Consider the following 12662-nt stretch of genomic DNA (forward strand, 5'->3'; position numbering starts at 1 on the left):
TCGGTCGGCCATTTTAGAGGCTTACCGACTCAAGGGCGAATCTTGTCCAATTAAGATTCGAGCTCACTCCACGAGAGCTGTGGGTTCGTCGTGGGCTTTTCATCAAGGGGCCTCGGCAGCTCAACTCTGCCGGGCGGCTACCTGGCGCTCCGTCCACACTTTTACAAAGTTTTATAAGGTGGACGTCAGTGCTTCCGCTGATGCAGCCTTAGGACGTAGGGTCCTGCAGGCGGCTGTAGTTTAAGTTATCGTTAACTTGTATTTAGCGCTAGTTGCGCATTTTTCTAGGTTGTTGGGATTCTGCCTCTGTTGGTTTTTTCCCACCCTTAATTTTTGGACTGCTTTGGGACGTCCCACTAGTAATGACTGTGTCTCCCTTCCTTCCATCTGCTGCTGAAAGACGGATTTTGGTAAGACCTTACCTGTAAAATCCTTTTCAGCGAAGGAAGGAAGGGAGACACAGCTCCCTCCCATGGCAGAAGTGTGTTGTTGTGTTTTCAGATGCAGCGTGACCCTTCTCTGATAGCGATTATCTGGGCTGAGGTCGGCGCGCTAAGGCTCTGTTCCAGCATTGCCAGCTCATCGCAGTGGTCAGGTCCAGTGAGTAGTACCTGGGACTGTGTGGTTTTTCTGTTATATGCATAACCTGTCTCTTGTTTTTTCTCTGAAGTTCTTCAGAAGGGGTTATGTTGCTCCGCTGGTGATATTTGCTCTTCCTTAGCTTGTGTACGGACTGGAGAGCTGGAGTAGGAGGAGCCCAAGCTGGAGGGGCCGGTCAACACTCTTTTTTAATCTGAGGTGTTCTATCCTATGTGGGCTCCGCCTACCCACTAGTAATAACTGTGTCTCCCTTCCTTCCTTCGCTGAAAAGGATTTTACAGGTAAGGTCTTACCAAAATCCGTCTTTTCAGCACGCAGGAGGAAGTTAACCCTTGCTGCAGCTGGTCTCCGGGGGGCACAGGATACTTCTATGTACCGGCGCTATCTAAGGAGCAGGCATCTAAGGTGGGATAAATCCTCAGTCAGAGTCTATCTCTGCTGTGAGGATTAACACTTTCCTGTACTGCTGGCCTTCTCTGCAGCATCGCTAGCCACCTCTGCATAGCCATACCTCATCTGAGTTATTTTTATAGCTCAGTAACTAGTGCACTGACTTTGGGGACAAATTCTATGCCGAGCTCAAAGTCGAAGAGAACCAGGCAGGATCGCTACTATGCATTCTGTCCAGCCTGCAATCATACTCTCCCTAGTAGCAGCACACCGCATTGTCAGGATTGCAGGCAAACTGCTGCGCCAGAGTCCCATGAAGCCCCTACAGATGACCCGGTGCTTAACACCACACCGGAATGGGCCACACAGATGTCGCAATCTATCTCCACATTGCTTCAGACTCTGCAGACTCATCCTGCTATGAATACTACTCAAGGGGAGAGTTCCACTCAGGGACATGATGGCACATCCACTTCTAGATCAGGACGCAAACGGACCCATAGGTCTCGTTCATCTGCGTCATCCCATACCACAAGGTCGTCCCTTTCTAGCGGGAGACACCGTACTCCCAGCTCATCTAGACCGTCCCCTGACAGGGACAGGCAACACAGATCCCCACAGCCATCCCTGACCAGAGAGGGTTTTCACTCCGGTTCTCCCAGCAGGAGACTCCTTAGCGAGACACAGGATTCAGACACCTGTGATTCCGACTCAGACAAGGAAACTGAAGGGTCTCTGATTCCTATTCCCCCGGGCAATACAGTGCTAGTGGATGATTTAATCTCATCTATCCATCGGGTGCTGGACATCTCCGATCCACCCCCGGAGACACCAGGACATAAAATTTCCTTTGAAGGAGTCCTGAAACTGCCTAAGGTCTTTTTTGACCACCCAGAATTTGATGCGATCCTTAAAAAGCCGTTTTCTCAACCTGAGAAAAAGTTTACCAATCGCAAATATCTGGAGGTGCGGTACTCTTTTCCACAGGAGGTCACCAAAAAGTGGACCCTCCAGTCTCCAGACTAGCAGCTCAGACTCTTCTTTCACTGCCAGATAGCTCAACCCTCAAGGACACAGCAGACCGGCAGGTTGAACGCATGGCTCGTTCAATTTTTGAGACCGCAGGGGCCTCCCTGGCCCCCTTGTTCGCCTCAGTTTGGACTTGCAAAGCAATGCTGGCTTGGGCCCAAAATTTACAGATTGCCCTACAAACATCTGCCCCTGACCTGTTTGATCAGGCTGCCCAATTAGCAGTCGCAACAGACTACATGCTCCATGCAGTTCTAGATTCTGCAAGGTGTACGGCCGGCATAGCTTCCAATGCCATCACGATTTGGCATATCCTCTGGCTGCGAGAATGGAAAGCAGACGCAGCTTCAAAGAAGTCCCTCACTCATCTCCCGTACCTCAGTGGTCGCCTTTTCGGTGAACAGTTGGACAAAATGATATCCAACGCTACAGGAGGTAAAAGTACCTCCCTCCCTCAAATAAAGCCCAAACGCACTTACAAAAACCGTAAACAGGCACATTACCGATCCTTTCGGAACTCTTCCGGCTGGTCCGTCTCGCGACCAGCACAGAATAACAGCAACACTCCACGCAGGGACAGCTCGAGGTCAACACAAAAGTCAGACAAGACCTGGCAATCAAAAGCAGGCCAGTCAAAATTTAAGGGAGGAAAGTCGCGCACTTCCCCCTCGTCATGACTCATCAACTCTGGTAGACACTCCACCTGTAGGCGGCCGTCTTTTGCTCTTTCATCAGGTTTGGCTGCCTATTTCAGAAGACAGGTGGGTCAGAGAGCTAGTGTCTTCAGGATACAAGATAGAGTTCACCTCCACACCGCCAAACAGATTCTTTCCGTCTGTTCCCCCAAAACAGCCAGCCAAGGCTCGTGCCTTCCACCAAGCGGTCTCCTCGCTTCTTCAAGCTGGAGTCATAACACCGGTCCCCACGGCCGAGCGCTTCCAAGGGTTCTACTAAAATTTATTCGTAGTCACCAAGAAAGGAGGCGGCGTAAGGCGCATACTGGACCTAAAACAGTTCAACAAACATGTAAGATACGTAATTTTCGCATGGAGTCCCTTCGATCTATCATTGCGTCCATGCAGAAGGGAAAATTTCTCGCCTCCATAGACATTCAAGACGCGTACCTACATATACCAATTGCACCAGCTCATCAGAAATTTCTCAGGTTCGCAATCGACCAGGAACACTACCAGTTCATGGCTCTCCAGTTCGGACTCACCACGGCTCTCAGATTGTTCACCAAGGTCATGGCAGTCACTATGGACGTCCTGCACTCCAGAGGCATAATAGTCGTTCCATATCTGGACGACCTCCTCATCAAAGCTCCCACCTTCAAGGACTGCCAAGTCAGTGTCTCAATCACAATCGACATTCTGACTCGTTTGGGTTGGCTAGTCAACTTAAAGAAGTCATCTCCAATCCCGAGTCAGTTTCTCACCTTTTTGGGGATGTTATTCAACACCCTCAAGGGTCTAGTACTACTCCCCATGGACAAGGCACTACCCCTCCAAATAGGAGTCCGTACCCTACTTCGCAAACCCCCTCGGTCTCTCCGGTTTGCCATGAGAGTCCTTGGCAGGATGGTGGCGGCAATAGAAGCGGTCCCTTTTGCCCAGCTTCACCTCAGGCCTCTCCAATTAGCCATCCCCAGGTCATGGGACAGGAATCCTTTTTCCCTCAACAGGGTGTTTCAGTTGACGTCGTCAACCAAGAGATCCCTGCACTGGTGGCTCAAACCAGCCTCGTTGTCAAAGGGAAAATCCTTTCTCACGAGTCATTGGAAAGTTCTGACCACCGATGCCAGCCTGACGGGTTGGGGTGCGGTATACCTGCACCACAGAGCACGGGGCAAGTGGTCCTCAACAGAAGCGACCTTGCCCATCAACATCTTGGAGATTCGTGCCATTTTCCTGGCGTTGAGAGCCTTCCATCATCTACTGGCAGCCTCTCACATCAGAATACAGTCAGACAATGCCACAGCTGTGGCATATGTCAATCATCAAGCGGGGACCCTCAGTACCCAGACGATGCGAGAAGTGGCTCCCATTCTCCATTGGGCGGAAGACACAGGGTCTGTTCTCTCGGTGGTTCACATCCCTGGAGTAGACAACTGGGAAGCAGACTTCCTCAGTCGACAGGGAATGGACTCGGGGGAGTGGTCTCTCCATCCCGAAGTCTTTCAACAGATCTGCCACCGCTGGGGGACTCCGGATGTGGACTTAATGGCATCCCACTTCAATGCCAAATCCCCAACTTCATGGCCAGAACACACGACCCGCGGTCTTTGGGAGCGGACGCCTTAGTCCAGGACTGGACTCAGTTTCAGCTCCTGTACATCTTTCCATCTCTTCCCCTAATATCCAGAGTGGTGAGGATGATCAAGCAAGAGGGAGATCCAACCATCCTCATCGCACCAGACTGGCCCAGACGTACGTGGTACGCCGACATCGTACAGCTTACAGGAGACGTTCCTTGGCGTCTCCCAAACCGACTGGACCTTCTGTCACAGGGCCCGTTCTACCACCAGAACTCAGGAGCCCTCAATTTGACGGCATGGTCATTGAGACCTGGGTTTTAACCAAGTCAGGGTTCTCACCTGATGTCATTAAAACCATGATCAGAGCACGGAAGCCAAACTCTGCCAAGATATATTATCGTACCTGGAAAGCCTTCTTTAACTGGTGCGATTCTCGTGACCAGACCCCTTTCCCTTATTCCCTTCCCAGGGTACTTGGGTTTCTACAATCGGGTCTGGAGGGAAAACTGTCTCTTACGAGCCAGGTGTCAGCTCTCTGTGCTTTTTCAGACGCGCATTGCTAACAAGCAGCAAGTAAAAACATTTCTTCAGGGGGTTTCCCGATTGGTTCCCCCCTACAGAAGACCACTGGACACGTGGGATCTCAACCTAGTGCTGACAGCATTGCAGGAAACACCTTTTGAACCCCTTAGGGAAGTTCCACTCCGCCTTCTATCCCAGAAGGTGGTTTTCCTGGTGGCAATCACCTCGCTACGCAGGGTGTCTGAACTCACAGTACTCTCCTGCAGACAACCCTTCCTGGCTTTCTACTAGGACAAGGTAGTTCTCCGTACGGTTCCATCCTTCCTTCCGAAGGTCGTGTCTGACTTCCACCTCAATGAGGAAATTTCTCTGCAATCCCTCTGTCCGGCCCCGATTCATAGAGTGGAAAAGACCCTGCATACGCTTGACCTTGTCAGAGCACTACGTATCTATGTGTCTAGGACGGCGCCTTTCCGGAAGTCTGATTCTCTCTTCATTCTTCTGGAAGGCGGCCGCAAGGGTCTGCCAGCTTCCAAAGCTACCCTTTCTAGGTGGATCAAATCCACCATACAAGAGGCTTACTGCCTCAAAAATTCTCCTCTTCCAGCAGGTATTACGGCACACTCTACGCGTGCGGTAGGGGCCTCCTGGGCCAGTCGGCACCAGGCTTCGGCGCAACAAGTGTGTAAGGCAGCCACCTGGTCCAGTCTACACACGTTTACCAAGCACTGCAGCAGTCATACCCAATCTTCGGCAGATGCGAGCCTGGGTAGACGTATCCTGCCGGCGGCAGTGCCCCAATAATAGGGGCCTGTCTACACAATATTCGTCCATTGCTTCCCACCCAGGGACTGCTTTGGGACGTCCCAAGGTCCTGTGTACCCCAATGAGGCGACAGAGTAAAGGAGATTTTTGAGTACTCACCGTAAAATCTCTTTCTCTTAGCCTCTAATTGGGGGACACAGTTCCCACCCTGTTGCCCGTATCGGGCCGTTGAGTTCTCATATTGGTGTTGTTTTCTTGAGCTCGTACATAGTTGCCTTATAGGCATGTTGATACATGGTTGCCTTATAGGCATATTTATGTTATCCATGTTACGTTCCTCCTACTGCTTTTGCACAAAACTGAAGATGGCTGACGCCCTCAGGTGGTGTATACTGCAGAGGAGGAGCCACCAGTTAATCTTTTTCAGTTTAAGCCTAGTGTCGCTTCCTAGTGGACAGACAGCGTACACCCAAGGTCCTGTGTCCCCCAATTAGAGGCTAAGAGAAAGAGATTTTACGGTGAGTACACAAAAATCTCCTTTTTGTACTCTCTTGTACTGCTTGCATTGGATCGTCCCTTACAATTGTTCAACAGTAATCTGTAAGCATTGATGGATTACATTTTCCTTGATATCTTTTCTCTGTAGCCGCAATATCTTGGTGAAATCTCTCACCCTTCTTGTCACTCAATGCTCCGCAGTTTGGTGGAAAAGGGTCTGGATGCGAATATAAGAAATTAATCTTTAAGGACATGTTACAGCCAAGATCCTTATATGTTTTGAGGAGATTTTCCACCAAATCTTCATAGTTATCTGCTCTTGAGTTTCCAAAAAAATTAGTTATCACTAATGCGAATGCTACCCATGTAGCCTTTTCCTTGCCCTGCAACAAACGGAGAAACTTCTCATCTTGAAGAAACGTACAAATCTGAAGTCCAATAAAGACTCCTTCCTTTATCTTTGCTTCACTCAACCTTGGAAATTTGAATTCTTTTGCCTTTACAAAGTTCTTCATTAGGACCAACTTGATATGCAATGGTGAAAACAAAATCTTATGTGGGTCAACAAGTGCTGAATGCAGGACCATAATCCATGGCTGAAGTGAATGTCGGAGAGGCCAGTCTCTTTTATTCTATCACAAAAAAACAAGTCGGTATTACTTCAAGGGTTAATATAGAAAAATCATATCTTTATTTATTCAACCTATACACAAAAGTTAAAAACAAGGAGCATGCTAAATAGCCATGCTCAGCAGGAATTTTTTTTTTCATATCATTACATAAATTGAAGTTAGCAGAGTGAGCTCAAAGCCAAACAGGGAGGCGAAGCCTAGGCACAAAGGGTATATGTAAGGAAATACAGTGCGATCACATCATCATAATAGTATATCCCTAGTCAAAGGTATACATGTGTATATCACACAATAAACACTGATCTAGGAGACCATGTCAAGTCCGGTACACAAAAGGACATAATTATATGTATGTAAATGCCAGTAAAAAAGTTACAATTGTCACCAGACTAAACGCATGGACTCATTTGTAATGAAAAAGTTTTCAGATCAAGTGAGTATACAGTGGTTATAAATGGGGTTACTGTGGATCAAGCATGGAATATAGTATTAAGTATGAACACCTACCCATGTCCCAGGATAATCCGCCCTGATGCCCCAACGCACGTTTCGAAGTTACCTTCTTCTGGGGGTGGAGCTCTATTTTATTGTAGTGATATTCTCTTGCCCAACTATCCCACTCACACAGAAAGAAGCAGTAATTTGTGTATCCCCTGTGGAGGCCAAGTTAAAGAGCAAATACTTTTAATTCACCACAGAGGGGCCACAAATGTTGGTCATCATTCAGGCACTTCAGCAGCTGTTTCATGTTGTCATAGGATTCTTTCATGTGAACTGCATAACCAATTGGAATTGAAGGTAGCACATTGCCATTATGCAGCAAGATGGCTTTTAGGCTTGTTTTGGACAAATTGATAAAGAGCCTCCATTCCTCTGAATTATGACTTATCTTCAGAGTGTCCATTAAACTGTTGATGTTGTTGCATGCCACAAGATCGCCCTCCATGAAAAAGTATTGGACACGATCTTTATCACGGTTGCAGAACAAAGAAATCTGAACATCGCCTACAAGGAGATTCCACTGCTGTAGCCTAGAACTTAACAGATCAGCCTTACTCTTGGGCAGATCCAAATCGCTAACAAGATTGATCAGTTCACTTTCTGTTATAAGGTGTAGTTCAGTTGGGAATTGGATGTTTCGCCCCCAGCAATTCGCCCCTGGTACATTTCGCTCCCGCACATTTCGTCCCCAGCATTTGGCCCCCAGGATGTTTTGTCCCTGCACATTTCACCCCCGTACATATCGCCCCCAGTTCGCCCCCCGATGTTTCGCCCCGCAAAATGTCCGGGGGCGAATCTTCCTGGGGGCGAAATGTACCTGGGGGCGAACTGCTGGGGGAAATTGCTGGGGGCGAACCGCTGGGGGCGAAACTTCCTATAACCAGTTCAGTTGAGGGTGCTGACAGAAAGTCTGGGTCGTGAGAGGAAGATGCTTCATGACACCAAGAGCCCTCTTTTTTCTCAAATGACTCAACTGAAAATGTTTCTGGGCGTATTGCAGATGGAATGTTTGGATACTGTAAAGTCCACTTCTTCTTCCTTGAAACTCCTTTCCTAATTGGGGAATCCATGCAGAAATAGCAATTGATAGATAATTGGTTGGCTTTTTCCAGATCATTGGAACTGCCAAAGGCATATATTGCCTCTTCCCATGCAACCACTGGGTAAGATGTGATGCACATCTATTGCAGCATATGTGTGGAGCCCAGCTCTTGTCCTGATCTCCTATTCTGCAGCCAAAATACAGGCTGTAGGCTTTCTTTATCATGGTAGTCAAGTTTCACTTTTGTGACGCAAAAGTGACTTCTCCGCATATATAGCAAAAACTATCCGGTTTGTTAATGCAGGAACAAGGCATATCCGAAAAAACATAAAGAAACGTCAATACGCTTAGAAACTAAGCTAAGAAATCCAAAAACTGTATACCTTACACAGAGCATTTATAAAAGTAGGTGATGCAACTGTAATTAAGATTACGTCATCTGAGCTGAGTTGGCGTTTTTTGATGGGTCACCCTAAGATGATAGAATACTGAAGGCCCAATAGACTAAATAGATGATGTAATAGACTAGCTACTAAGGCTGAGTGCCCACGATGCGGATTTAATGCATTTCCGCCACGGAAACGCATTAAAATCGCTTGCTAAGAGGTCTAGGATGTATCCCAATGATAATCCGCATGTGCTATGCGCATGCTGCGGAAATTTCCGCTGCTGATTATCATTGCGGAAAAATCCGCAGCACAACCAATTTGGGCGCGATTTCGCAGCGAAATCACGCCCATTGACTTGCATTGAACCGCATAATATCCGCATGTATACATATATACGGGTCTGGAGAAGAGGAGACTCTCATCCGACCCGGGTACCATCGTACCTGCAAGTAAAAAGAGAATTATAAAGTAAAAAATAAAAAAAATTAATCATACTCACCTCTCCGGCGGACCCCGGTCTCCTCCCAGCCGCGTCCTCTCTCCTCGGCGTCCCGCGGTGTACTGGCAGGACCTGCGGTGACGTCATTTAGTCAACTGATGGTCACGTGACCGCTGACGTCAGCGGTCAGGGGATGGTCACGTGACCATCAGCTGACTAAATGACATCACTGCAGATCCTGCCAGTACACCGCGGGATGCCGAGGAGAGAGGACGCGGCCGGGAGGAGACTTGAGGCCACCGGAGAGGTGAATATAAGGTTTTTTACTTCTTTTTTTTACTTTAGTTGCAGCATTTGATAGTAGAAATTTCTTCTAAGTTGGTCACACAATATAAATCCATGCGAGTTGCATGGATTTATATTGTGTGACCAACTTGTCAAGCCCTTTTCCAAGTGATGCTCAAAATCGCTTGGAAAAACGCTTGAAAAAAACGCATGCATAAACGCATGTAAAAACGCATGTAAAATCCACATGCTTTTTTTCTGCCAAGGAGATGCATAAATGCTCAGGAAATTTCTGCTTCAAATCTGCATCGTGGGCACATACCCTAAGGCTGTGTGCCCACGTAGCATTTTTCAAGCGTATATGCTGCGGAATTTCCGCAGCGTAAACGCTTGAAAAACGCATGTATATCCGCACCCCATGTTCCCCAATGGGATTCCGCAAGTTCTATGCACATGCTGCGGATTTTTCCGCAGCGTTTATGCCGCGTTCAAAAATCCGCAGCATGTCATTTAATTTTGCGTTTCCGCAAGCGGAATTGCCTTTGTCCAATACATAAAAAACGCAAGGCAATTCCGCATGTGGAAAACGCGTGATAAACGCGCGAAAAATGCGCGATAAACGCGTGCGGAATTCCGCATGCGTTTTTCCGGGAGAGGACTTGCATTTATGCAGCAGAAATTTTCTGCTTCATAAATGCAACGTGGGCACATAGCCTAACAATGCAATAATGATGATGAAATAATAAAGACATACTTTTTCTATAAGCCTGCATTAAGGTGTCATAAGTAATTACAATATCCTCTGGATCTTGAAAATTAGAGCCAATCAGTAAATTTAAGCATCATATTAGTTTTCAGCACCACAAAATTAGTTGAGTTCAACTGGTTTAATCTCTGAACCAATTTAACTATAGAACAGTGTTATCGTTGCCAAAATCAGTCATCAATTGTCAAGAATGGATGGATCTGTTTCCTCTAAGGAAAATTATCCCAGAATACTTGAGGCTTTTGTAGTAGCCTGGATCCCTTTCCCTCCCACACCTCAAGCTGACTTTCCATCTTTGAGCATGTCACAGAAGAAGAGACCAGGCTCCCTTCTTCTTCTCGCCCTACAACCTGCACCAGTGACCCTATTCCCTCACATCTCCTCCAGTCCCTCTCTCCAGCTGTCACTACCCTACCTAACTAAAATATTTAACCTCTCTCTTTCTTCCGGTATCTTTCCCTCTTCATTCAAACACACCATCATAACCCCTTTACTTAAAAAAACATCCCTCGACCACAACTGCGTTGCTACCTACAGACCTGTCTCTAATCTTAACCACTGAATGTATATACCTTATAGAGTCACACAAAGTAACAAGGATCTCAACTCAAAATACGCAATTATACTACTAGAAGACAGTATAAAAAACCCAAACAGAGTATGTCGCTGGTTTTGTGCAGTCCGGTGCCCCAACGTGCGTTTCACCCTTTCTTCATCAGGGGGCATGTCTATCACCCTATCCATGCTCTCGGTTCTGCAACTGAACTAAGACTAACATCCTCCATAATCTGAACCTCCCAGCTTCTTCTCTTTTTCTGCGCCAGTGTTTTGGAATGCACTACCCCAAATAATCCGACTAATATCTAGAACCCATGTTTTTAAGCATGCTTTAAAAACACATCTCTTTAGACAGGCCTGTCAACTCACTAACCTAACTTACTCCTGTTCCCTCCTTCTAAATGTTAATCATAATCTGCTCCCTCTTGTTTATCTGTCTCCACATCCTCCATGTACCCAATAGCACACTTTAACCGCACTTGGATACTGGCTGATAACCGGATTATGCAGCTTTATATGAAAATCCTTATTTATTATAATGATGGCTGGATCCTACATAATAAGAACGTTCTACGTATTGTGTCCCCCCTATTTCCTTATAGATTGTAAGCTTGCGAGCAGGGCCCTCACTTCTGTAATTATTCATTACTTTGTATTGTTTTTATTGTATGTACATGTTCACACTTAATTGTAAAGTGCTGCGGAATATGTTGGCACTTTATAAATAAAATTATTATTATTTAGCAGCAAAGGGAGAATCCGCACATGATGTCCAGTTGCCATCATAATTTCACCTGTGTTATATATTAGGAAACGCTGATCATCAATTCCTTAGTATATAAGTGTGGATTCATCAAAGTTGAACTTACACTTTATAGGCATAAATATCGAAATTAATGGCAGCTTCCATTGATATAGAATTTTATATTGACTTTTGATCACTTTGACATTTTTAGGTAAAGGCTTTGCTTTCTGAAAATATTAATCGCCCCAAAAAAGGAACAGATGCTGGAGACCATCCCCCTATTACACCAATGCGTTCAGCTACAGAGGCAGAACTTGGTAAATACTTCTTCCTGAGATAAAGACCTTTTTACTTTTCCTGATAAGTTGAAACTTTAGTTTATTATTTAGTTATGTCCATATATATTTTTTCTTTTTTTTTATAAACCAGATGGGCCATTCTTTCAGTAATGATTAATATGTTTAATAGTTTTAATGAAACTTTTTTCAGTAAGCTCCCAAGTGCCCCAAAATGGCCATTACAGACAGTCTAAATTTTATCATTTAAAGGGTTATTCCTCCCAAAACATTATTTGCTATCTAATGTATAGGGAATTACTTGCTGATCTGCAACCCCATCCTGGATGGAGTGGAGGTGAGCATTCGTGAACTGCACCCTTAATTGTCTATGGGACTGTATAGTGCATTGCTCGGCTAGTCCCGTAGACAGTTAATGGAACAGAGGCCGTGCATTCGCACCACCACTCTATTCAGGATGGGGCTGCAGAGCCCCTTTCTCGGGATTCTGAAGCCTTGAGAACACTGTGGGTCCTACAGGTCGGATCCTCAGTGGTCAGCAAGTTATCCTTTATCCGTAAGATAGGGGTTAGCATTTTTTTTTTTTTCTAGGAGGGGGTTCCTTGAACACTATGGTTGTACAGGGGATTTACAGCTATGCAAAATGATTAACGGATTTTGACTTCTGTAAAGATATATTTTAACCAGTGTCGGACTGGGGTGTCTGGGGCCCACAGGATGAATTGATTCTCGGGGCCCACCCTACAGCTATATGCAAATACCTGTAAGCCGTTATCCCTGATATAGTGGAGCGTCGACTGTAAATCACAGGCGGCTCCTGCACATCTAGTGTGCTCATACTATAACCGAGATGTACAATTATGATAGTTTGCATTAAAGGGGTTCTTTGGTTAAAACAAGTTATCACCAATTCGTGGGCTCTACAGGATAGGTGATCACTTATTGATC

At 46.2% G+C, this 12662-nt stretch overlaps 1 protein-coding gene across 2 annotated transcripts in view; it reads left to right on the forward strand.

The window, feature by feature from the left end:
• The window catches only part of TOP3B (DNA topoisomerase III beta), a 68169-nt gene that overhangs the window by 35839 nt on the left and 19668 nt on the right, over positions 1–12662 (forward strand). For both annotated transcript variants that reach the window (XM_073675097.1, XM_073675109.1), the window contains exon 11: positions 11630–11735. In XM_073675097.1, the coding sequence (XP_073531198.1) occupies positions 11630–11735 (106 nt within the window). The remainder of the gene's footprint in view (positions 1–11629; positions 11736–12662) is intronic.

Source organism: Phyllobates terribilis, unplaced genomic scaffold (assembly GCF_046119375.1).
Source record: "Phyllobates terribilis strain yellow unplaced genomic scaffold, ASM4611937v1 Scaffold_1__5_contigs__length_1240528914, whole genome shotgun sequence".
In the NCBI taxonomy this organism is placed as follows: Eukaryota; Metazoa; Chordata; class Amphibia; order Anura; family Dendrobatidae; genus Phyllobates; species Phyllobates terribilis.